Below are 24,614 nucleotides of genomic sequence, written 5' to 3'. Positions count from 1 at the left end.
AAAAGATTTTGCGTTTGGCACACTCTACTAGTCTAAACTTTAGCTTATTTAGTGTGTTTTTCACTGTAATTAGATTGTTGTAAGAACTCACGTAAAAAAACGCTCTCTGTTCGTATTGGACCACACCGCCGTATAAAGTACCCTAGCCTAAAAATTAAGGCAAAATAAAGAAAGTTGCTTGTAGGCCGTTCAAATGGCTTTATCCTGTGTATTAAACTTTAATAGCTTATCCAATTTATATAAGCACCCTAGAGCTACATATATGTAAATCAATCTTGCGTTGCTTTGTTTCTCCCAGGTTATAGTGCAATCTGTGCAAGCCAAATATTGTATAGGGAAATTGATTTTACTATTTTTGCCAAACATTCGCTCAATGGAGTATCTACAAGGGATTTAACAAGGACTCAAACAAAATGGAAGTCATCACAAGAAACGAAGACTACGCACAAGGTAAGACGGCTACGGTTTATTTTTAGCTTATGAAAATACTGGTGGTTTTGGGTGTTTTTTTTATAGTAAAGAAAGTTGGAATTTTTGAGTAGGTATTGCAATATGGCATCTGCCGATTTACCTTTTATAAAATGTATATTACAAGCGGAAATTATTTAAGAAAAAGGTGCAAGAGCTGGTCTTGACATCTGATAAAAGGCATTTCTAATGGAACATTAAAATTTTCAAGGAGAAAAAAATGTCTTTTGTCAGTAGAAGCTATATACTTTCATGCACAATGGTATAGGTTTAATTATAAACTTAAGGTCATTTCAAACATAACCCCAAAGTCACGGTTCAACAGTTTTTTCCTGTATACTTGTTATAAGCTTTAAATGTAAAAAGAACGACGGTGTTTCTGACACAATGTCACGATGCTGTTCTATTTACTTTAAACATGGAAGACAAAGATGTGTTACGTCACACAGAAAAGCTCCAAATCACTGCGAAAACCGACTTCTTTATTTACGCGCGACACTTTTAAACGCGTACCGGCGTCAACGTCATCGTCAAAGCAACAATTGTTTTTTAACAATGGGGGAAACGTCACAAGCAGCGAATTCAAACAAAAACAATCGCGGACTAAAGGTGTTTGATCAAACGCCTTGTATGCCGAATCGTGTGAATAAGGTCTAATCAAAGCGATGTAGCAAAGCCAGAGTGTACACTATATATTAACAGTGTCCTTAACCTGTGGGTAGTAACTCCCAAAAGGTTAATTTAACATTTTAACCGTAATTTTGACAATTATATGGTATGTTATATTTGACCTCTTAAAGAAAGTATTGTCTAGCCTTTAAATGGTGTTATTTTAAACCTTTATTTGAATGCAAATTACACGGTTATTCGAAAGTTTTTTACCCGTCAAAATAATGAAGGCTATACCTTTATACTTTGTAATAAAGGTGCAATTAAAGTACGTTAGTTTATTTTCTGAAGTAACGACTCTAAAACGGTTTTAAGCCGCTGCTGTGCAATATACTACTGCAGGCTACCGCTACAGCATACAGCAGCAGCCTCGTATATGGCATAATAATAATAATCCTTCCACTTCCCCAAGCACTCGTACTTCTGGCGCTTTTATGACGCGAACTCGTCGTGGAGTGGCGGGCGGAGACTAATCTATGTCGTCACAAAGGGACGCAAGAGCCGAAGATCCCATTGTGGGGCGGCGAGGCGCGTCGGCCCGCCAGCATTCGCCTTCGCTTTGAATGGCGCAATTGAGCCCCTCGAAAAGCTAAAAGGGCCCGAAGCCGCAAGCACATAGAGCTACTGCTTCTTTGCCTGAGCTGTGCCTGAGTCTAACTTCGGCCAGCATGCTTGGCATTTTTTAAAAGTGGCCTGATTCCCAGTTTCCCATCCTTAATTGAAATACAGTCGGTCGCTTTTGAAAGCGGGCATTTAAACTTTCCCAGAGGTGGAATGGATGAGCTAGGGAGGGTTTAAAAGACGGAAACAAGCACTTTGGAAGATTAGTTGGGTTTAAGAGCGGCCTATTGTACAGCTGTGTGGTGAACTTCGCTATCCTCTCAAAAGGAGTTGGCGGAATACAGGTCTATGTCGTCTTGTGCTGTTGGCTGCTACTGCTAGTTCCATAGGAATAGAATCTCACTCTGAGTGTCTGGTCTTTGGCCTCCCTATATCGCAATCACTTCTGCCTCGTTGGCGAACTGTCGAGGTCAGATAAGATGGATTATATGGTTGCTCAGACTGCTTGTTTGGTCGGCGTGTTTAGGTCTGCGAACTTGAAAAAGGGAGCTGATATATCTAGGAACGCTGAACTAAGGATCTGTTTTTGTTCTTAAAAGGAAAATCAAGATAAAATTATTAAGTTACTCTTATTAGCGTGTGTTGCAAAAAGTAAACTTTTTCAAGTAAGATTACACTTCTATTTTACCGTAAATATGGTTAAAGAACTTACCGAAGGAAAAGATAATAAAAGTATGAAGGTGTTATTAATTTACGTCTTTCTTTTTTTTACGTCTTTATATTCTGTTTAAGTTAGTGTAGTCCCAATAGCAGTTTATAATAGTTGTCAGGTTGATTAATTTATTTTTAAGTATTCAGTGATATCTATTGATGGAAATCTAAAGCACCACCGTAACAAATTGGTTTGCTTTGATCGTGTCTTAGGCAGACATGGCCTTTTTAGCTGATAAAGAGCCGCGAACGCGTCAAATTAAGGCGTGATGTTGACGCTTATTGTTTGCATGAAACTACGTTACAAAGGGTGTTCAAAGACAGAAACGAGCTGGTGGGCAGCTTCAACATATGGAAACGGCGTTTCCAATACTAGACATAGCAGCCAGAGTCAGGGAAATACTGTAAAACGTCCAAATCAAAGTTTCCAAAACTTTTTAGTATCGTTTTCCCTTGTAACAAACTTCTGAATTTAAACCTCTAACCGTTTTCTGCAAATAGTGTTTCAAAGTTTTCCTTAGTTCATGACAAAATAACACAAAAAAGACGAAATGATTTCCATTGAAATCTGCATTAAATATTTAAACAATGGGAAGGCTAAGCAAAATAGCATCACTTAAATATTCGACAAAATTATCCCCTTGAAGTGTCAAATTACCCCAAAGGGGTTATTAGCCACAGTTTAAGACCTCGTCTTTTTCAAAACCGTATTATTATGTGGATTTGGCGACTAAAACGTCTGCAAGCCAATGTCTAGGTCGTGTGTGTCCCCTTCCAGACATCAAAGAGATTTTGAGTTTAGTTTTGACACGCTTATCGATTCGTCGCTAAATCTGTCCCGACGGGCCAATGTATTTCCAGGCGGAGCCAACGCCAAGGCCGGCGACTCGCCCTTTGTCCGTCGACAAAATATCGAAGCAAATCCCAAGAGTGTGGAATTAAGATTATTTCTCCAGTGTGCTTTGAGCTGCGAACGGCTGAATTGTGACAGAAGTGATGTGAATGGAAAAATGCTAGTTAGAAACTCGTGGTTAATGGTTTTAAAAAATTGTTTAGCAAATTTGTTGCAGTGATAAGTTTTATTGATTTGTCAGACACAGGATTGAATGTCGTCAGGCACAGGCTTAACCCACTTTTGTTGTTAAAAATAAAATACAGTAAGGTAGCCTACCTCTTGGAAATGTTTGATAAAGGTTAGTAAAATCAGCAAAAACCTTAATTTACAAGATATAGTTTCCCTTTTTTCAAATTTTAGACATTAAATCCTAACTTACATACATAGGCAACACATAGGCATTTATTGATTTTGTCGGTAAATGTTAAAATTGTTTTCTATTTTACATAATTTACCACTGTTTATGTTTATGGCCTGAATGTTCCAAACCTTTATATAAAAACTGAAAGTCACGTTGAAGTTCATTGTCACATTCACATTGAAAAGCACACTCTATTACACGCGTCCTATTTAAAACTGATTGGCAGACTAAGTTCACTACCAGATGTATTGGCTTTTCAGAAGTAGGTATTCGCCATTGCTTGCCCACTCAGTTCCCACAGGCTTCGATCGGGATTAAGATTTAAAACACAAAAGGCGGCATACCAGATTATCGAGCAGTTACGATGCGTTAGTATTCGGGCCAGCGAGCGAATTGTTTCTGGTCATTCGAGCGCGCAACTTACAACTGGTTCTCGCCTCAGACAAAAGGCCGAAAGGCGCTATCAGGACCTGCTTTGGAATTCGTCCGTCAATGGCGCTTTGCTTGGTTGTCAGGCTAGTTACAAGTGCAGTAGTAGTAGCGTAGTTGAGCAATTGTGATACGCACCTTTTAAGTCAAACTAGCAATGGGTAAAAGCATTAGGGGCGATTTTCCAGTAAAAATTTCTGTTTTAGGTTTTGGTTTGACTGCATATGCCAATCATGATTATCGTCAATTGAAATTGAACTGGCGCTAACAACTTTAGATTAGAACTAATTGAAGGCAGTCGATCTAAATTAGACAGATTTGTTTTGATGTGAGGCTTAATATTGACAGGCAACACTTTGCTTTTATGGGTAGATCTTAGATTGTAAGTTTAAGGGAGTAAAAATAATAAGAAGAACGTTGTAAATTTGCAGGAGTAAATATTTCAATTGATAGACTAAAAGAGGTCTGCACAAAAGTCGTTTTGCTTAAAAAAATTACAGTTGTGATTCGTTTTATTACTACAGAAAATGTCTTTACATAGCACAATTACATGGTGAATTTTTTTTATGGCTACTCGAGAATGCCTATCCAATTTTAGTTTGTCAGGCCTGTATGAACTTGTCATTTGATGCAATTTAGCCTTAACACTGCTACAGACAATCCAAGTATTATTAGGGAATACAGAAGAAAAACACATGAATGACTAGGCGAATGTGTAAGTAAATACCGTTTTTAGTAGTGCAGTACGACATTCGGTGTTGTTAGACTTTTTAATTGTCTAACTTTCGGAGTTAGAATGTAGACAGAAAGGGAGACAGTATAATAGAAGTTCCATGGCCAGGCCCCATTTACCAGCCTAACCACCGCGACACTGCAATTTTACCAAGCTCTGCCAACTGCTACCGTACAATTCCGACCCAGAGATTTGGCGTAATGGTGGATTACTGGCAAACAGCCCGACCATCCTTCCATTAGCGACGCGCTAGGAAAGCTGTGTTTTTGTCCCTTTTATTGCCTTTCGCACAAGATCTAAAGTTGCTGCCTGCTGGGAAACACAATGTAAAGGAGGGTTTCGCTTTTAGGTTACGAGGCCGTTTTTGAAGCCAGGCCCCTTTTTAAGCTGCTATCTTGTCATTTTTACCTTGATTTAGGTCAGAAAACCGGTTTTCCTGTTACTTTTACCTTATTTTCAGTCAGACAAGACTGAAATGATGTTATTAAATCAGTTAACCTTACAAATAGGCCGTGGACTGAAACATTATGACGTAACACTGAAACAGCAGATGTAAATATTAACAGGTTTGCTGTCGAACGCCTGAAAAATTTGGTCAGAGTGTCAGTGGCCAGAAAAAGAGCGTCGTTTTGGAAAAGCTAGCGGCTCCTATTAGCGTCGACACACGCTGCGCACATAGCAGTAGTAGCCCCAGGGCTTTTGCCTGCAATCCGTACTTTTATTCTCGCGTTTGAAAGGCAGCAATTCGGTCCTGGGCTATTTGCGACCGCGCGAGAATTATTTGATTTTCTTGAATGAGATCGCGGCAGTGTTTTGTGCCGGAAGGTGGACTAACAGCGCTGGTCAGTTTGGTCGGACTTCTTGCTGAGAAAGTAGCAGCCGGATAAAGTTTTTTGAGATTTTGGAGGTAGAAATGAACAACTTTGCTTAACACTGTCAGCCTTTTAAATTTGCAGCTCGAATTTCTAAATTTGCAGTTCAAATTTTAGCGTAGGATTGCTATTATGCCAGTGTGTTGAAACTGTGATGCTGAGATTTTAGCTTTGCAAGCAATTAGTTAACAATGCCTGAAATATGTGAATGTCTTAAATATTTACAAGCAAGTAATCAAATACTTATGAAACAGATATATATATATATATATATATTTAAAAACGTAGAGATTTCTTAACAGATTTAGACCTATTTTGTTTACAAGATGTTAGTGTAGCGAAAACTAATTACTTTGGTAGAGTCGGACATTTATTCGCACAAGAAGACATTGGTTTGATATTATCGTGTTTATAAACAAAACGTAAAGTCGACTTTTAAAAGAATAAATTATAAGAAACTTCTAGAAATCATAGGTCACCAGTTGTAAGTAAACATTGGCGTTAGTTCAATCAAGTGGGCAAGTCGTTCTTTGAAGGGTTGTTTACTAAACTGTTTCGTGACTAATGTGTAGCTCGGGTAGTTTCTCTTTACACTCCCCACGTTCACATAGTTTAGAAATTTGGACGATGATGCACGCTTAAAACAAATTTTTAACAAAATCCGAGGGGCTTGGATACAGATACTCGACTGCCCGATAGATCAAGTTTTGTTTTGTTTTATGTAACACTTTAGAGAGGTCTGAAATTAGTTCGGCTACGTTACATTACATACGGAAAATATATATGTTGAATGGCGTAAATTAAAAACTTTAAATGGCGTAAATTAAAAAAAAAAATGAATTAGACATTGTGCTTCAAACCATATTTGTATTTTGTTTTAAACTTTTATTCGCGTTATTTGTATTTTTTATTATGTTAAACCCTAGTCGACACAGTGTAGTGCCCTGTCGAACGCAGCCCTATTATGACAGATCGCGGTTTTTCGGGCGATTAATAAAGGCCTGAGTACCCGAAAAAGAGAAGTCCTTTGGTTTGGATTTTCAATCAAGGCGAAGTTATTGCGGCGGTGGCGGCTTTCAAAATGAAATGGCCCTTGCTGCCTTCGAAAGTCAACAAGCTGCGCTCTTCAACTAGGCAACCCTTCATAACAAAACCGACTCACCAAGGGCTTACTCCGAAAAGGGAAAATGCCTTTACTTAGGTCTTAGGCGAAAGTGATCGGCCCGCATTCAGGGCTACTTCATGGGCTTTTTTGACGTCCGTTTGGGGCTTTAGGCCATTTGTCGCTAGAAATGCCAAAAAATGGTCGAAAAAATTACTAATCGGTTGTAATTTGGAAGAAAAACGCTGACAAACTCGGTTCCCATCTGCTTTTTAAACTGGACGCTTTTACCTGCTTTAAAGGCTTTATTTACATTTGTCACTAAAAATGCATGTAAATGATGTACAAAAAATAAAATCACCTATTTTAACTTTTTCGTTGAAATTTGAAACAAAAGTAGTGGCTAAAAAAGGTTCCCGTCGGATTTCAAAGTGGCCCTGTTAAACACTCTGCCCAGTCCAATGGCGGCCCTAATCGAGAGCGCCGTTCTTCGTTTTTCGGTCCAGTTTGTTGACATAGCGCGCTGTTCGGAGGCTCTTGTACGCTGCTGGCAAGGCTGACGCTTCACAAAACGATCGAAGTGCGTTCAAAACAGGCAAACTGCTAACTTCCCGCCGGTAGTTTGTGTGTTCGCAGCCTTACGACACCCAGTTAGCGAAAAATCCCACTTTTTTAGCTACAGAAACAGCAGCAGTTAGTAGGAAGTTCAGCAGTTTTTAAATCTCTCAGCTCTTAGCAGTTGTTTGGCGAATTCCGTGAGGCAGGAAATTAGAGGCTTAGTGGAGCGTTGCGAAACCCTGTGTACGGCCGGACAACCACGACGAAGGTGTAATGCTACACTCAGCCGCGTTTTAAATGCGCGGTTTAACTTTTCGCCTACAGCGCTGGTTTAATGCCTTGGTCAGTATAAGATAGCTTTGAATAGAAAACAACACCACTGTACTGTTTTCTCATGCGGTATTTCTAAACATGCATATTTCGCGAAATTAATGGATATAAATTTATCACACTAGTTTGATTGTCAAAACTAGTTTGAGACAGTATTAAGGTAGCTTAATCACCTGGAATGTAGCTATGCAATTTACAACTGAATTTCAACACAGCCGTTATACCTTTTCGAGTGAGGAATTCCGAAGTTTTTTAATGTGGGATGTTATTTACCCCACGCTATCCAAATTTTCCGCTTTTCATTTGGAAGTAGGTAATATCGTGTGATTTACGCGTGTGTTTTACAACGAAAGCTTATGTATTTGTTTACCCAATGATTCCTATTGCTTTGTATAGACATTCATTTCAAGGCGTTTTGTCTGAATACAGAAACTATTCCACAGGCTAAGATTAAGGGCTAAAGAAAATAGTGAACATTTTGTTGACTTGCCTGTTAAACCAAATACAAAAGTCCCTCTGTTCAGTCAAGAAACGCCGAGCCAAGTCATGATGTAATTGTGAACGTTAACGATTGACCACCTGGCGTGTATTAAGCGCGAAAAGTACGTGACTTATCGACCAACTGTAGCAGGCAATGCCTCGAAGCTGGAATATTAAGAAGTTTTTCGGCCTGGAACCAAAGACCTCGCCTCAAAAGGGTTTGTACGCGTAATAATTTCCAGTAGGAATGACGATTATTTTAAAGCATAATGGTGGAGGTTTTAGTAAGAAGTAGTAAGAATATTAACCCCATACAGATGTAGGTAGCATTTTGAACGTTTCGAAATCTTCAAAATGATACCTACTTCTGTATGGGCTCTGATATTCTTACAATGTCGATTATGTTGTGAAACATTGGTACAGTTTTCATTATCAAGCTGCGAAAAAAACACAAGGGTGTGTTAAGACTGGACCACGCCTTTGTGTTTCTTTGTTACTATGTAACCTGGCCTGTTAAGCACTGTACCGTGCAAAACTTACATTCATGTGCTTTTAATTTTACCTCTTTTCCAGCAATAGGTTAACTGTAAATAAAGAGTTGCCCATCACCTAAATAAAATAAGTTGGTAACATTCGTGAAATAGCAATCAAACAGATGATTGATTTATAATATTATGCCTGGCAGGCAACAGTGTATATTTAACATACATTTAATTGTGACGTATTGCATGAATTGACGAAACAATACCATCCAGGTTTAATGTATTTCTAGCCATGTCTCCCAGTAATTCCGTTGTAACAGTTCCCTTAGGTTTCGGTAAGTTGGTAAGCGTTTCAGCGTTATGCGATTTTCAGGTGTAAAATACACAAGTCGTGCGGAAAACTAGAGGGCCGCCAGTTAATCGCGCTGTTTGTTCAGCCAAAGTACAAACAAGCGGTCCTTAAAAGACTTGGTTGGAGTAGGATCCGAACGTACCCGAGTTATAAGGCACATGTGCCGGCTTCCCACGTTTTAAAGACTTGTTTGATCCGAAATTTGAAGAATTTCAATAAAAGGCGTTAAGGAATCCGAAATACAATAGATCAAACGTAACCCAAACAACAATGCTAACGGCTATAGTGGGTCCGGTATTGGGGCTTAAAATTTATTTGAACTCTAAACGTCTATATACTATCACGGGCTTTAGTTACGTTATTCTTTCTTAATAAAATGTTACCCTATGATGTTTTTAACGTTACGATTACGACTACAACAACTACAGATGTGTCGTATTTGTTGTTTTTATAAATAGACGGGCTGTAGGCCTACGCTTCAGTTACTTCGGGATAATACCGGTTATTATCTAAGGTTAATAACGGTGTTTAGACGATAACTTGGGAAAGAATTGCCCTCACAGTAAGACTGTGTACAGTTCTGCATCAGTGTGCAATTCGCATGTTATACACAGGTATTTTCGTAGACTTGTGTCTATAAAAATGGGTTTTCGGCTTCAAATACTTTCAGTTGTTTAGGTTGATCAGAATCAGAAGTTGTTTTACTCGGAAAAGAACTATTCCTATTTTAAGCATACCGAGTCAAACGTGTGCTTCATAAGAGTGATTTCAAAGGTTTATACGTTCACCAGTTGGCTGTATGGACTATCACATATGGTTGTTAATGCGATTTTAGTTGGTATCACATCCATTTCATATGGACCATCAAGCTGTATGCATTGCCATGCTATGGAACGTTTACCAGTCGACCATGTTAAGGCATTCCTGGGCTGGATTGGATCACTACACACTCGACACGGCTTTTGCGTGTCCTTACAAGTTGCCAAAGGGAGGCTGCTGTAAGGCCGGTGTTCCTTTGGTCAAAGCGCTTGCCTATCTGCTGTGTTGACAACCGAGCAGCAGTGCGTTAAGGCTTTACGGCTGCTACGTCAATACGAAAGGAATTCGCGGCGCGTTTTTGAGGCGTGCGTGTTCTTGTGTATATGTGCGTGTTGTTGTTGCTGCTGTTACGAGAAGTAATGTTTGTTGATTTAATGAATGCTTGTTGTTGACGGCTACTTTTCTCTGCCTAGATTCACATCACTTGTCTATCGATAATATTGGTCTTCGTTTGCAAACAGGGCTGTATACTGGCAATACGACAACGCACAGTGCTACAGTTTAAGTATTTATTTTACCGCGTCCCCGTTTTGAACAATCAGCTAGCATCTGCTGCCAAAATTCAGTTTCTCAAAATTATACCTGAAAAGCGATTTTAAAACCAATGCATCCCGATTAAGCCAACATCAGGTTTGTCTTTGTCGTTTAAACAGTTAAAATAAGGTGACTGATAATTTCCCTTACTAGTAGTTTATTATCGTCCATCCCAATTTACTTCCCAATTTACTACCCCCCCACTAATAGGAGTTTGTAAAAGGTTGAAAATCTTTTCTGGTTTGTTGTTTATGCTACTTCTTATCTTACCAATATCATGCCGGACCGGATTTGTGATTTATCAGATCGGGTTTCGGAATTGGAGGCGAGTTTTACGGAAAAGTCCGCAACCGAAAAATGGTCCCTCCCTTGTAAAACTATTTTCGTCCGATTTGCGTCTACTCTTACAATTTTAAGTGCTTGACACGCGTACAGATTCCCGCCCTGTACATATATGATCCGTATAAACGTCCCAGGCAGGCCTTTGTTTTTGCTTTTGGGGATTAAGTGATTAAACGTACAAAAACGGCGTGGTCGGTTTGCCGTTCTTTCAACGCGTTGCGGCAACCTTAGAGCACGCGAGCCGATCATCCTTCTCGTTTTAATTGCCGGCACTGGATTAATGCAGCCCTCGGGCAACCGACGGTCGTAATCGTCGCTGTAAAGACGCCGGATTTAAACTTAGAGCTACCGCGAAATAGCACCGCGTTGTCAGTCAAAACGGCAGCCCGAAATTTAATGTAGGTGCACTTTATCGCTTGGAAGCCGAACTAGGTATTTTCCGGCGCTTAGGGTTGCGGTCGATTGGCGTTTCTTAGAAGAGGTTCCATTTTTTTCACGCGATTAACACAGCTTGGGCAATTTCTTATTCTTTCCCACTGCCTTGTCATCGTTGTGATTTGCGAAAATGCAACTCTAGTTCAATTTATGTTTATCGGACTCCTTCTGTTTTCCTTAATTAAAGGAAAGTTTGATTTGAGTTCGGTGATCATTTTAAACTATAACAGACTTCGGTTGTAGTTGAACATGAAAGATAATAATTTAAAGTCCACACAACCCTAATGAACGTTTAAAAACATTTACACAAAGTATCCTGCTTGTTACCCGTAGTGTGGGTTTTGATATTTCTGTGCGTGAAATATATAATGTAAATGGAGATTAGTGAAATTGCTTCCGATTCTTGCGACGCATTTATAATGTAAAACACAAAGCGTCTAACGTTTGCTATATAACAGTGGTTCTCAACCTTTCATGGCTTGCGGCACCCCTTAGAAATAATAAATAGATTGCGGCACCCCTACAACACTTTTACGTGAGTAATTCACTATAGAAAGTCATAATAAACGAAACTGGAACATCACAGATCAACTCTGCACAACGTGGGAAGTTATGATTGGATTTGTTCCACTTTAATCCTATATAAAAAGTTGTAGGAGTTGAACAAATCTCGGATTGTTAAAAATTCTCAAATATCTCTCGGACCCTTGGGCATTAGAAATATCACCCCAGGGTGCCGCGGCAGCCGGGTTGAGAACCACTGCCATATAATAACGCGGTGGCAACTTGTAACGGAGGCTGGCAGTCTGGCAACCTACACGCCACATGCCACAAGTCGATGGCAACGACAAGTAAACACGAATCGAGTCGTCCATCTGCAAAACGACCTCTCTGGTGAATTAGGCGCCAAGTCTTTGGGGCGTTAAAGTCGCGGGCCTATACGTTGATCACCCTCGGGAATAACAGGGTTCTAGCAGCCTTTTTCGACGCGCGAGAGATTGCAAAATCGATGGCGCTTTCGGCAGCCCTTGAGCCGGGACACAAGCACGCACTGACGCCTTTTTTATGCATAAGCGCCAAGTCTTAAGGCCAGTTTCGAAAATCGATATTCGACACACAGGACCTAGGCGCGTTTCTGCCTCATTCCGACAGAGGCTTGACCTTGCAAAAGGCTGCCTGGTAGCTCAACGCAGTGCAGTGGCAGCAGCCAAGCTCGCCGTGGCGTTTTTAGAACGACGCACAGCGCGCCCTGACCCGGCTAATGGACTTGGCGACGTGTAGCGCACTTTGCTTGGAATATATTGTTTCACGTTATATCCGGAGCAAAGTCATTAGCGATTCGCCTTTTCGCCGCTGCTAGTACTAGCACTGCTGCTGGACACTTTAGCTGTACTGCTGGATTTGTTGCTGAAATGAAAGATTGCGAAAGCTAGTTTGGTTGTTGCTGAAATGAAAGATTGCGAAAGCTAGTTTGGTGGCTCCAAACGTTAAACTGCAGTTATTTATCAGACGCTTTAAAACAACTGCCCTGGCGGTCTGGCAGTTCAATACTCAGCGTCCAGCAGTTCAAAACTATGATTTAGATGTTTTGCTTGCGGGGTATTGGATTGAGCAAATTTCTCTAAATGTGGGGCATAATGACTGGAGGTTGTTGTGTAGTCATACCTAAAATGTATGCAGAAGACCATCATACAGAAGAAGGCAGCGTTTAGTTAACGTTGTGAACAAAGCACAAACGCTACCTACGTCGTTATGGGATTATCTTTTCATTCTCCGTTAAACTGAGCTGTTTTAAAATGTTTAGGAAACCTGTTGCAAAACACAGCATTCAAGTTATTTTGCCAGGATTAGCTATCAGCAGAATTACTAAAATACAATTTTCGTAAAACCTGCTGACATCAGTCTTTCACCCTTGTGTTTTAGTGGTTCATTGAGGTGAGTGTCTGTCGTTGTCAAGTGCTTAAATTTATTGATTGATTTTTTTTTATTTTTCCCGTCGTAAATGCAATTGTCTGGTTCAGGTTGAAAATCGATCAATACAATGTGATAATTGGTTGACAAAAAGCCGTCAAACTAATGTCATCAACAAAGCGACTTTGGATATTCTAAGCTTACTCTTTAGGTCTATACCTAGATTATTGTTCCCAGCTAACTTTAACTTTATACAAATCGGTATTTTGAAATAGATTTTGCGTCTTCAAAACACAACAGCATAAAATGACAAAATATAGGTTATACAGCCCGTCCATATGTTGCCTTAATTATATAACTTTAGCGTGATATCTGAAGTGTGAGTACTTCACTTCTTCATTGACTAGTGGTATCTCCCTAATATATATATTTGTTGATCAGCTGGTCGGGATGTTCACAAGCGTAATAAACAATTAATAGTGTTAATTGTTTTGCTGTATTATATATCTTTAAGTAACATACACCTCTAAACACATGATTTAAATACCGTCTAAAAAAAGAAAACCTGGTTATTACACAAGGCTTTCCGTGTTAATTAGTTAGTGTATCTTAAAATCTTGCCTAACAAAACGAACAGATAACGATATGTGTCTTTAAGCCAGGCAAAGGTATGCACAACGCAAATGTAACAAGGGACGCAGTGAGTAAAACATGTTTTTCGTAGGTCGCATACTATCGTTTTTGTAACAGTTTTTGTCGGGTTAGATGTATGAAACAAATTGAATATATCTTCACCTTGAATAAACGTACTACCACTGTCGTATTGTTGGATCATACAATGCATGTGCAAATCCGCAGTTAATATCGAAGTATTAAAAACGATGTTATTACATGACGTGGGCTGTATGTTGCGCAGGCCTGCTTAGACGTAAGCAGTGTTTTTTGACGTGCCGAATCCATTATGCATCTGCATTTACTGCTTTTAACAAGGGCACGGTTGTCTAGCGTCGTGCGCACATTTACCGTGTAGTGGTTAAGGGGATGTCAATAAGAAAATCGTGAGGTCTTGTGTGTCATAAACCGCACGGAGTTGGCGACGAAATAGACCTAGATTTACCCCTAATGCGCAAATTAATACCATCGCTCTTCTGGTGCAAACAAGGATTTCAACTAACGTTTGTGCTGCAGATACCAGTTGACTTCATTATGGTGCTTATTTGGAACTAAAGTGCCTTTACCACCTTGTAAAGCTGCTATAAATACACACACGCTTATTGAATTGCAGTTTGTTACCCGGGATTAAAGTCGAATTTTCATTTTAAAACATCATTCTTTTATATGGTCCAATGGAGCATTCCCTTATGTCAGCGAATTTTTCACCCGTTGCATTAAAACACACGCATACTACTCATTAAGTTAACTGTAGATCTTAAATTGCTACCACAAATGAGAGCTAGTTTTCAATCTAAACCAGTGTCAGCGAACTACGGCCCTCGGGCATGATTCGGCCCGCCGGGTCAATTATTCCGGCCCGCGCAATAGTTCCCTAATTAAGATGAAGTTTGAAACTAAATTGTTATGTAATATGTACGACAATTTATTACGGCCCGCTACAGTTGGTATTGCATAGTTATTTATATTTCCTTGGTATAACAATAATTAGTTTATTTAAGTTTTACAAGTGTCTAATGTCTTTTTACCGCCCCGCGATCTAAAATCCTGACAGTTACCTGCCCGCGATGGCCTGGCTTTACAGTTGTCCGGCCCTTTATGAGAAACTTTTTGTGACTCCTAAATTATAAACACGTAGAAGCCTTTTTTATTGAAAGACGTGGAAACACCGTGGGAATACTGAAGTAATACCAAAGCATACAGAAGTAGGCCGCGCAGCTTGAGCGCTTGGCATAGAACTCAACTTTAATTACAAATAATCCCAACCCTATATTACAATCTCAAACTGTTAGGACTCACATAGCATGGGAACTTTAAATGTCGCTAATCCCACTTTATTACCCTTTTACCACAAGGCGAGTGAAAAGGGTTCGCGGCTTGATGTGGAGTGCAAACTCTAACGCAGTGGTCGGCAATCTTGTTTTGTCGCGGCCCAAAGTATTCTTTTCAGAACTACTGAAGGCCCACTACGAAAAAGTGGCGGATTCAGGATATTTGATTTTAAGATGCAATATAACACGGCGCCTTTGGTGTCCGAAGCGCTGCCACATCATACTGTAAAACATAGTATAAAAGAAGAATATACGCGCGAAGCGTGAAAATTTTTTCAATTAGATACAGTTTAAGTTGGCAAAAAATACTGTTCGAAAGGCTCCCAGGACCATATTTGGCACGTGGGCCTTTCCAAGCAGCCAATTTAAAAATTCTATGCCACACCAACTTTTAAGATAAAGTGCAATGAATGTACGGCTATCACGCGGCCCACAACTACATAATAACACTAAGCTATTCAAAGGTAACTTGCGGCCCACTAAAAATGACTCTGCGGCCCACATTTGGGCCGTGGCCCACAGTTTGCCAGCCACTGCTCTAACGCTTTATTGCTTTATCACGCAGTGGCAAGCGGCATCGGCGGCGACAAAGCGGCCAAAGGCGGTTCATCCAAGGGCGGCGCCAGCAACGGAACCAAGACCACCAGCAGCAGCCTCGGGAGCCTGACGGGAGACGGCGGAAAACAAAAACGAAAAGCCCCGCCAGCGCCGCCATCGGGCGCCCTCGGCGTCGGCAAGGGAATCAGCGCCAGCGTCGGCGGCGTCAACTTGAAATCGAACGGATTTAACCAAAGCGGCTGGTCAAACAGCAGTAGTAGTACAACCAGCAGCAGCTACAGCCCTAGCGTCAACAGTTTCAGCAGTTCTTCTTCGCTTTCGGAAGGCGGGCTCGCCACTGTTGGCCGCCAAGGCTCCGAGCTGACCATAAAGGCGGCTTCCTCGTCAAGCCACGGCCTCTCGCACGGCCCGGGGAACTTTTCAAGTTCAACTCCTTGCGTAAACGGCCTTCGCAGTGGAAGCGAGTTAAAGACGCTTTCCAAAGCGCAGTCGAGCGGCGCAGTAGCTCAAAACGGATCCCTTGTTAGTCTTGAACCTCTCAGCACTTCCGGATCCAACCCGCTCTCGCCCAGCCCGTCAAAGTCGGACGAGGGAGTCGAACAGCCTCCCCCACCGCGCCTCCTCTCTATAGAGTCCTCTTCCAACCTCCACCAGGACGCTGGACTCACGGTCGCTCCGGATGCTCCAACATCCTCATCAAGCGGAGTGAAGCTTGACTACGTGAGCCTCGATTTCGTGCGATCCCAAGCCGCCGAGGGTCGGAGCTCTTCCCGGAGGCGACTGGACAGCAACGGAAGCGGTAAAGAAGAGGAGGAGGAGGATAGAAGAAACAGAGGGAGCAACAGCAGCCTGAGCAGCAGTTTGCTGTCGTCGGTGGACAGCGAAGACGGAAGTACGATCGGTAGCGATGTGGTGGAGAACCTGTACAATAAGATAACCGCGGCCGCAGCAGCGCGCCACTCTTCCTTCACAAAGGGATCGGCTCCCGAGATCCGAACCGGAGACATCGAGAGGGACCTCTTCCCGCAGATCTTCCCCGGATATCGGAGGCGAGTCGACGAGCAACAAAAAGCCGAAGACTTGCGATTCGATTTAATCCGAGCGCCCGCCGATTTGAGCGCCAACCGCAACTCCAACAACAACAAGAGCGCCGAAGCGGCCGCCCCCGGTTCCCGGGACTTCCCCGTGGGCCCCGGGGACGTGGAAACGTGCCCAGAGTGCTCGGGCGTGGTGGAACCCGAAGGCGAGCAGGAAAACATGAACGACGCACTGGTGAAGGCGCGCGAGCTTTTCGGTAAGTTCCCCTGTTAGTAGTGTATGTAGTATGTTTTGGGTGTTTTCTGGGGCCATAACTGTCTCTCTGATTTATTGACGGTCTCACAAAATATTGCTACTATAGTAATTGGCAGTTAGTACTTGAATGAAATATCTAACTATAACATCCAGATCTAACGGCCTCTTAAATTTTTGCCTATTGCTGTAACTACAGTAGAGAACAAAAAAAACTCAAAAGTTTAAAAACCACAGCAAAATTAGGATCAGACATTTAAAAAAAAAAGGAATATATATTTCGCCTATACTGTCATCGTCAGTTCCTATAAGTAAAGTAAAATACATAATATACAAAGCAAAAAAATGATGCCAGTTTAGGCGAAATATATATTCCGTTTTTAAAAAACTGTCTGATCCTGATTTTACTCTGGTTTTTAAACTTGTTTTATTATTTATATACGTGTCAGCGGAACAGTGATCGACAAGCAGAAACCTGCTGCCAATGGTTTTGGATTCCATACAGATACGCCCTTCTATACAGTAGAGAATTTGCAGTTAGTATAATTTCGGTATCTTAGAATTTCTGTGCGGGTCACAAAAGCCAAACCTTATAACTGAGTTTGGGTCGCGTGTTCGTGTATATAAATGTAGTTTATACTTAACCTACTGTTCAATTATTGCCGGTTTTATACAATAATTTTAAGCATGTATATAATGTTTTACTTGACTTACTTTACGGCTCCATGTTAGCCATCAAGTAGACTACCCGGGTTTTTGAAAACAGTTGCGTTGTGAAGAGTTTTAATAGATTGCAACTATTTTGAAACAATGAAAACCATTTTCCGATGGGTATGCCGAAGTGTATGACGCTAGGATTTCTTTTGAGTCCTGGAACTTCACTACAGTTCCTTAAAAGTTCGCTCTCATTGACGGACCTAATTCAAATTTCAGAATAAAAACGAGCAAAAAATAGATTTCGAGTTTGCTTAAAATTGCATAGATTTACCATAGCCTATTTGTTGTGCGTGTTGTTGATTTCCCTCTGCCCACACCTTCATCCATTTTAATCAAGGCTTCACGCCAAGTTCGAACCGGTTTTCGAGCAGTCCTTATCACTATCGATTTAGCAATTTGTACGTTTCTGGACTAGTTATTACGAATCGATGCGTTTTCCATCAAACGCAAACCCGGACGACCTGTGTCAGGCACACGATCCATTGAACGATTAATATCTAAATTGTGAATAAGAATTGTCACTAATGCGTGGATATTAATGTTGGTTTATCTACGTACCGTGAATCGAGAAATAAGGATTTGTTATATTGCACTATTAATTTTGGAGTCTTAGGTATGATTACACTAATTTGGTGTATACACTAAGTTGGTGAGCGTTTAGCGCGGAAAATTGTCGGCAATTTAAACGAAATAAAAAGTTCTGACCTTTTAATATATTTGCGGACTTTCGTGTGTAGAGAGAACTGTCGGTAGCCTTATGACCGTTTGCTTTGTGAGCAAAACTAAAGCGTCAACCAAATGTTGTACGTTCTTTTTTCTTATAACGGCACTTTTTACTCAGTTTTGATGAAAGGTCACCTAAAATTGAAAGGACCAAGCACTCAAATGGAATGTTGGCAAATAGCACGACCCATTGCATTCCACTTTATTTTTTTCATGGAGAGGGCCCTTTTTTCATTTCTTTGAAAGTGGAAAGCGGTTTACAAGGACCGTGTGACTTTTTCGTTTTGTTTAAAAAAGATAGCCGTAAACTTTTCTAAAATAAAGGCTGTTGTGTCAGAATGAAATCGTTTACTAAAAAGCGGTTAAATATACACATAATAAAGGCTAGTAAAGACAGTTTTCGTAGATTACGTGGACAAAAAGTCGCCAAGCGATTTAAATCCAATAATATTAAACTAAAAGGCGCACTGTCAGTCCGCTTTCGCGATCTCAAGCCCAACCCATTTTCCTAATACCGTTTCAATGATAGAAAATCTGCAATCTCAACGATAGAGAGTCGCTTTTGCAATCCAAAACCTTAACCGACCCTCTTTTTAAACCTTCAGGACGTTGCATGTGCAACAGCGCATCGGAGGTGTTCGATCCTATCGAAGAGATCGACTACTGCAACAGCAACCTGAAGGAAGTTCCACCCGAAGTCTGGGCACACGCCCCCTCCCTAACACGACTGCTCATGGAGTCCAACACCATTACCGAACTACCAAGGGTGAGTGTTGTATGCTGCTGCTGCTGTGGCTTTTGCCACGCGCATGTGTGTGTGTTTAATATGTTTGTTGGAAATGCGCTTTAAATGTGGGAAGATTAGTTACCAACCAGTGGGTCGCGAAGCTATTTCTAAATCTTAATAGAAATTTGTTCATATTTTGTAAATCTGTTTTAAACCTTAACCTTAAATCAATGCTAAAATGATGCTGATCAATTTTCCCTAAACAACTTCTCAAACGTGACGTAGCCTTTTAAATCAAAAAACTAGATTTGCTTTTAAAATCTATTCTACTTGGCTCTTTAAATCTCATCAACGTGAAGTTTGGACGCATTAATTAAGGCCACCAACCCACCAAGCAAAACCCGTTGACTTTTCAAGTATCGACCCCCTGCCCACTTACCCAACCCCTCTTTCTCTCTCTTCGGCTAAAACGGGGTTCTTGCACTTGGTAAATATCGATCGGCGGCGTCGTCGTCTCGCCCAGTTTATATTTAGAACGTCCGAAACACGTCGTTGACAAGCGTTTTGCTCGTCAGTTTGTTTCCGGGCGCTCTTGTGTATTGCTTTCTAGTTATCACTTCCATGGCAAACTGAATATGTAAAATATGAAGATATCTCCTCGCCTTTTCACGTTAATGACGACAATGACCTCAAATGGTAGCAGCACACTTGTCTGAGTCAAAATTAGTCATTTATAACTTCTAATTCTCTATTAATTACTAGTACTTATGACTGATTTTGACTCAGACAAGAAAGTCGTATACATTTATCTCTTTCAGTTTGACTTATAATGTCTTTTGATAGGTGGGTTGCCGTAACGCTTACAGTCTTTACCTCCTGGGCGAATTTTAAACTTCTATACAGTATGAACTCGAAGCTTATAAATTCCTTTTACTTTTTGCCACTATTGACGAAAATACATTTTTGAAAATTTCAAGTGTTCACGTTCACGTCCCAAGCCATCGCGTTCCAACTTTTTAACGTTTGTTTACTAAAAAACAAATTTTTACTAAAAAGTAATAGGAAATGCAAACTATTGGAACATACCTCAGGCGATTTTAGAAATATAACAGAAAATAGATTTTCGTAAAACGTCCAGTATCACATTCTAGCCCACATGTACTCTCCCTTCCCAGTAATTTGCTTCTTTCAGGTGTAACCCCTTATACAATGCAAAAAAACTAAACAATGTAAATCTCGCTGCTTGAAGTAAATTTTCAAAAAAACGTTCAGTGTGTTACATTTTGTGGCCCTCTATTTATTCTGTAGGAGATGGCTTTGTTTGATTTACCCCGGTATATAATGTTAACAACAACAATAACCGCGTAGAAATGTGCAACTGTTAGAGTTAAGTGTTTTCGCGGTACATTCCACTGTAATAATATATTTTAACTGAGCCACTTGGTTTACAGTTGACAAAAGGGAACACTGCTTTGCAGCGTAACGGCTTAGGGTGGTGGTAAGTCGCAGAATAAACACTGGGCGCACACCCAAGCAGTTAACACTCTCTAAAGCCTCCTAATAAACCTTAATTCTTTTGAACTGGGGCTTAAACTGAATGTTTGACCAAGTTTTATTTGCCGACTTCCACACAATGTTACCTACTTTTGTATGGACTTTTCTATTTGTTCGACGTTCGTTCGGTAGTTGCCAAGCGACGTTGCTGCAATTATTTTTTTAAAACCTTAACTAGCTGTTGGCCTAACTTTAACTGTTTATTATTTTTTTTTGCCTTGTTCATTCCAAATCTGGTGAGACAAAACGGCTTAGCTTCTGTTTTTCACTTTCGTTTTCGCCGTCTCAAACTACAGCTTTTTTAATATTGACGAACGGGTTATAATATTTATTTTTCGTTGTTTTTCTTGGTTGGACAAATACGAGTTTTTTGTCAACCAGCGTCAAAATACTTTCAATTCTGTCGTGATAAATGACCTTCGCTTGACATTTACCAGTTGTCTTTGATAAGCGTCGGTTTCATAAAGTTATTCACCCAGTGGTTTTGTCACACATTGGCATTTTACACGGTGTTCAAAATCGTTTTTTTATAATTGTCTTCTTGTTCTAAAGCATCTTTTCTCCAAACAATTTTGCACTTGTCATTGTTTACAATTCAAACATCGCCTGGTAATTTAGGTTTCTTAGTCTTACATTTTCCTGGGGCTTTCGGTTAAAAACAAACTATTCTCTATATCTCATCTAAATAATCTATTTTCCAGCTATTTTTATTAAAAATTTGTTTCATAGGAGGTCTTCTCTTGAAAATAAATGTTTCCCGACGCTTTTTGTTAAAATCTTTAATTTATTTTTTCTCCGAAATTTACTTTATTCGAAAGCTTTTCGGTAAAAACGTTTCGCACTTTTCTTGAGAGTTCATTTCCCGTGTAATATATTGCGCTTTGCAACTCTTTTGTTAACCAAAATCATTTCTTAGGAGCTCTTCGCCTGCCAAAACCTGCGCTTTTTGTCGGTGAGCGACAACGACATCGCGGGACTTCCCCCATTCCTGGCCAACCTAGTTCACCTTCAGCACCTCGACGTCAGCAAAAACGGTAAGTTGACGAAAAATTATTTCACAAGAATGAATAGCTAAACCTGAGTGTGGGCAATATCCCCTGGGTCGGTGTTTCTTAAACTGGTTAATGGTTCACCCCAGGGTGAACAAAATTTTTGCGGGGGTGATCCAATCAAAAGGGGTGAATAAGGGTGAACCGTCAGAAACGTATGATAGCTCCGCAATAAATCAACTACTGAACTGGTGTTTTTTGATGATTTTTTTGCTTATTGTAGTAAAGTTGGTTTGTACTAAATTGGTGACTGTGTTTTGTGCTTTTGTAGAGCTTTATATTTCTGGACTCGAGAAATTGTAGATTTTCAATGGTAAAACTTAGATTGAGTTCTTAACAAAAATTCGAAACAACCTAAATCATTTTGTGCTGTTATATATAGACGAGATAGTTTTATCATATCATTAGACAAGGGTGAATGAAATCTGGAGATCGATGCTAGGGGTGAACGAAACTAAAATAGTTTAAGAAGCACTGCCCTGGGTTAACCTATTCACAAAAATGATATTTATACCTAGAATTGTAGTTTTTTGACCTAACATTCCTCCGTTTTACGTTAAATATTTGCATTCTACTATACCTAAAAAACACGTGCCTAAAACAAAATACACACTTATACGTACAAAATTCGAATCATATTTAGGGCAAGATATTTTAATCCGTTTAAACCTTGCACTCTTTATCACGCCTAGTCCGGCAGCTGTACGGAACCTTTTTAATTAACAGCCGAGGCGATTTACAGTGTCCGCCAACTTGCATGACAATATTGAGCAAGCCAAGTTCTTCTAACACGCTCTGATGCAACTTGTACCTTTAATACAGACTTCTTTTTTAACCTTTTTATCCCGTGAGTTCTGCACTCGCACGCAAATAAGTTGTATAAATTGGTGCCGGCTTAATTTTTGAACTTGTTATGTTCGACCTTATTTTTGAGCTTGTTTTTTATGAATTGATTTTACCTTAATCGTCCCAATCAAACAGTATTATTTAAAACTATACAGCAATAAAAAGGTGATTAAACCTGGAAGAAATCGTTCGAACGTCGCTGTTGTGCTTTTTAAATTGATAAGAGACGTTTTTCGAAACATTTTGACAGCTGTTGGACTTGAGATGTGGCGTAGCATTTCCAGTAATACAAACTGCAGCAAAACAATTGTAAACGTATTCTCAATGCCAACTGTCCAATGTTAATAACTTGGAGAAGTCGAGAACTAAGAGTGTACTATTCGTTTCAGGCTTTTTTTTACATTCTAAATTGTTTTACTTTTTAAATACTCCGGCTTGACGAATATGAATACCCAATTTAATACGCAGCTATAGTCTTTAATCTTCCATTCCTGTATTTGTGCGATACACAAGATATCAGTGTTGTCGATATACCTACTTAAAGTTAAATGTTACAGGGCATACAGCTATTTTGGTTGCTTAAAACACTAGGAACCATCCATAAATTAATTATAGCCCTGTTGGGGGTGTTTCTATCAAGGAATTCCTTGTCAGCAAACCTTTAATGTAAATGTTAGAAGGACGTCGCTTTCGATTTCGGCCTGATACAATTAAAAATGCATTAAAATGCTTCCGAGCGCATTCACGCTTTTAAGAAAATATAACACCCGGATTGTGTATCGGGACAGCTAAACCATTACGAAATAGCGGGAAATTTTAGAAAGAATCAACCTATTTTTGAGAGATAATTTTTGTCTCCTTACTTGCATGCTACATTACAATACTTCTATTGCGATTTGTAAGGAAAAACGCTAAATTTTTATGTAGCCAATGGGATTTATGTCAGGGATAAACATACAATTGTGCTTGCATAATCTTAACAAAATTTATCTTCAATGACCACTTATCCTCAAAAATGGATAACTAATGTCGTTTAAATGTTAGCTACCAATCAACAATAGGACGTTTCAAGCAAATTTGCATCCTTGACAACGGGGTCCATCAATCATGGTTTTGGCCCGCAAAAACATTTAAATAATTTTCCAGTTAACTCAAATTTGTGTTTTCATTGTGATGTCAGAAACATCACTTGTAACGATCCCTAATGCATTTTTCCAAATCCTTAGCAAAGTGGCAACAAGGTACTAAGTTTTGAGAGGTCATCAAAAGTTTCCACCACTCACTAAAGATTGTTAACCACTGTTCAAACACCATTTGAGCACAAAGTATAAACGCTTTCCACTGAAACATCTAAGTGGCAGTTAAACTGTCAAACCCACACCGGCAATTAGATTTCGCAAAGCAAAGACTGACGTCATCGGCCAAAAGCAATTATTACGTCACCCCGCTCTTTCTCGGGACATTTAAATGTGCTCTCGAGAGTGTTTTGCGTGTGACGAAACGCGATTAAATGGACAGTCGCTTGCCGTTTAGTCTTTGATCGTATGTTCCACTTTAACCCGTTAAGAGCTTCAACATTAAGAGGAAATGATCGCCCACTTGATTTTGGCGTTTTTAATTATCGACGTTCAGCTTTTGTCCCCGTTGCGTTTTCGTATGCGCCATACGTTGGCCTGTGCCTTTGGGATTTCTTTATCTTTTAGCGCTATGTTTAAGCTGGGCTACTTTGTTTGTTTTAACAAGCCCTATTTCAAAAAGCTTAATTGCCATGAAATCAACTCGGGTTGAAACAGCACGAGAATGATGTGATGTTACCAATTAAAATTTCTATTAATAATTTTAATAATTTGAGTGGATTATTTTAGCTTATTTTTATATACAGATTGCAGATATCATCTAATAAGTACCATCTAACTACCCTATTAGGTGCTTATTACTCTATGTATATGACCCATTCGTATGACCCCAAATGCCCCATGAGTCATTTCTCAATACTGTCAATAACCCCTATTATTAGTCAACTGGCTGCTTTTTTCACAACTTTAAGCACTTAAGTTTGATTTTGCTTCGTGCAATTGTTCTACCTTATTTGTGAGCAGTTGT

At 40.0% G+C, this 24,614-nt stretch overlaps 1 protein-coding gene across 1 annotated transcript in view; it reads left to right on the top strand.

Moving 5' to 3' along the window:
• The first annotated feature begins 379 nt into the window (after positions 1-379).
• LOC146163365 (uncharacterized) overlaps positions 380-24,614 on the top strand; it is a 48,056-nt gene continuing 23,821 nt past the window's right edge. Inside the window, exons 1-4 of the mRNA XM_083380465.1 lie at positions 380-450; positions 15,613-16,899; positions 18,941-19,101; positions 21,533-21,650. Of these exons, the coding sequence (XP_083236591.1) occupies positions 414-450; positions 15,613-16,899; positions 18,941-19,101; positions 21,533-21,650 (1,603 nt within the window). The 5' untranslated portion in view covers positions 380-413. The remainder of the gene's footprint in view (positions 451-15,612; positions 16,900-18,940; positions 19,102-21,532; positions 21,651-24,614) is intronic.

The sequence above is a fragment of the Ascidiella aspersa genome, chromosome 2 (genome assembly GCF_963924565.1).
Source record: "Ascidiella aspersa chromosome 2, kaAscAspe10.2, whole genome shotgun sequence".
NCBI lineage: Eukaryota > Metazoa > Chordata > Ascidiacea > Phlebobranchia > Ascidiidae > Ascidiella > Ascidiella aspersa.
This window is presented reverse-complemented; position numbering and strand designations above follow the sequence as displayed.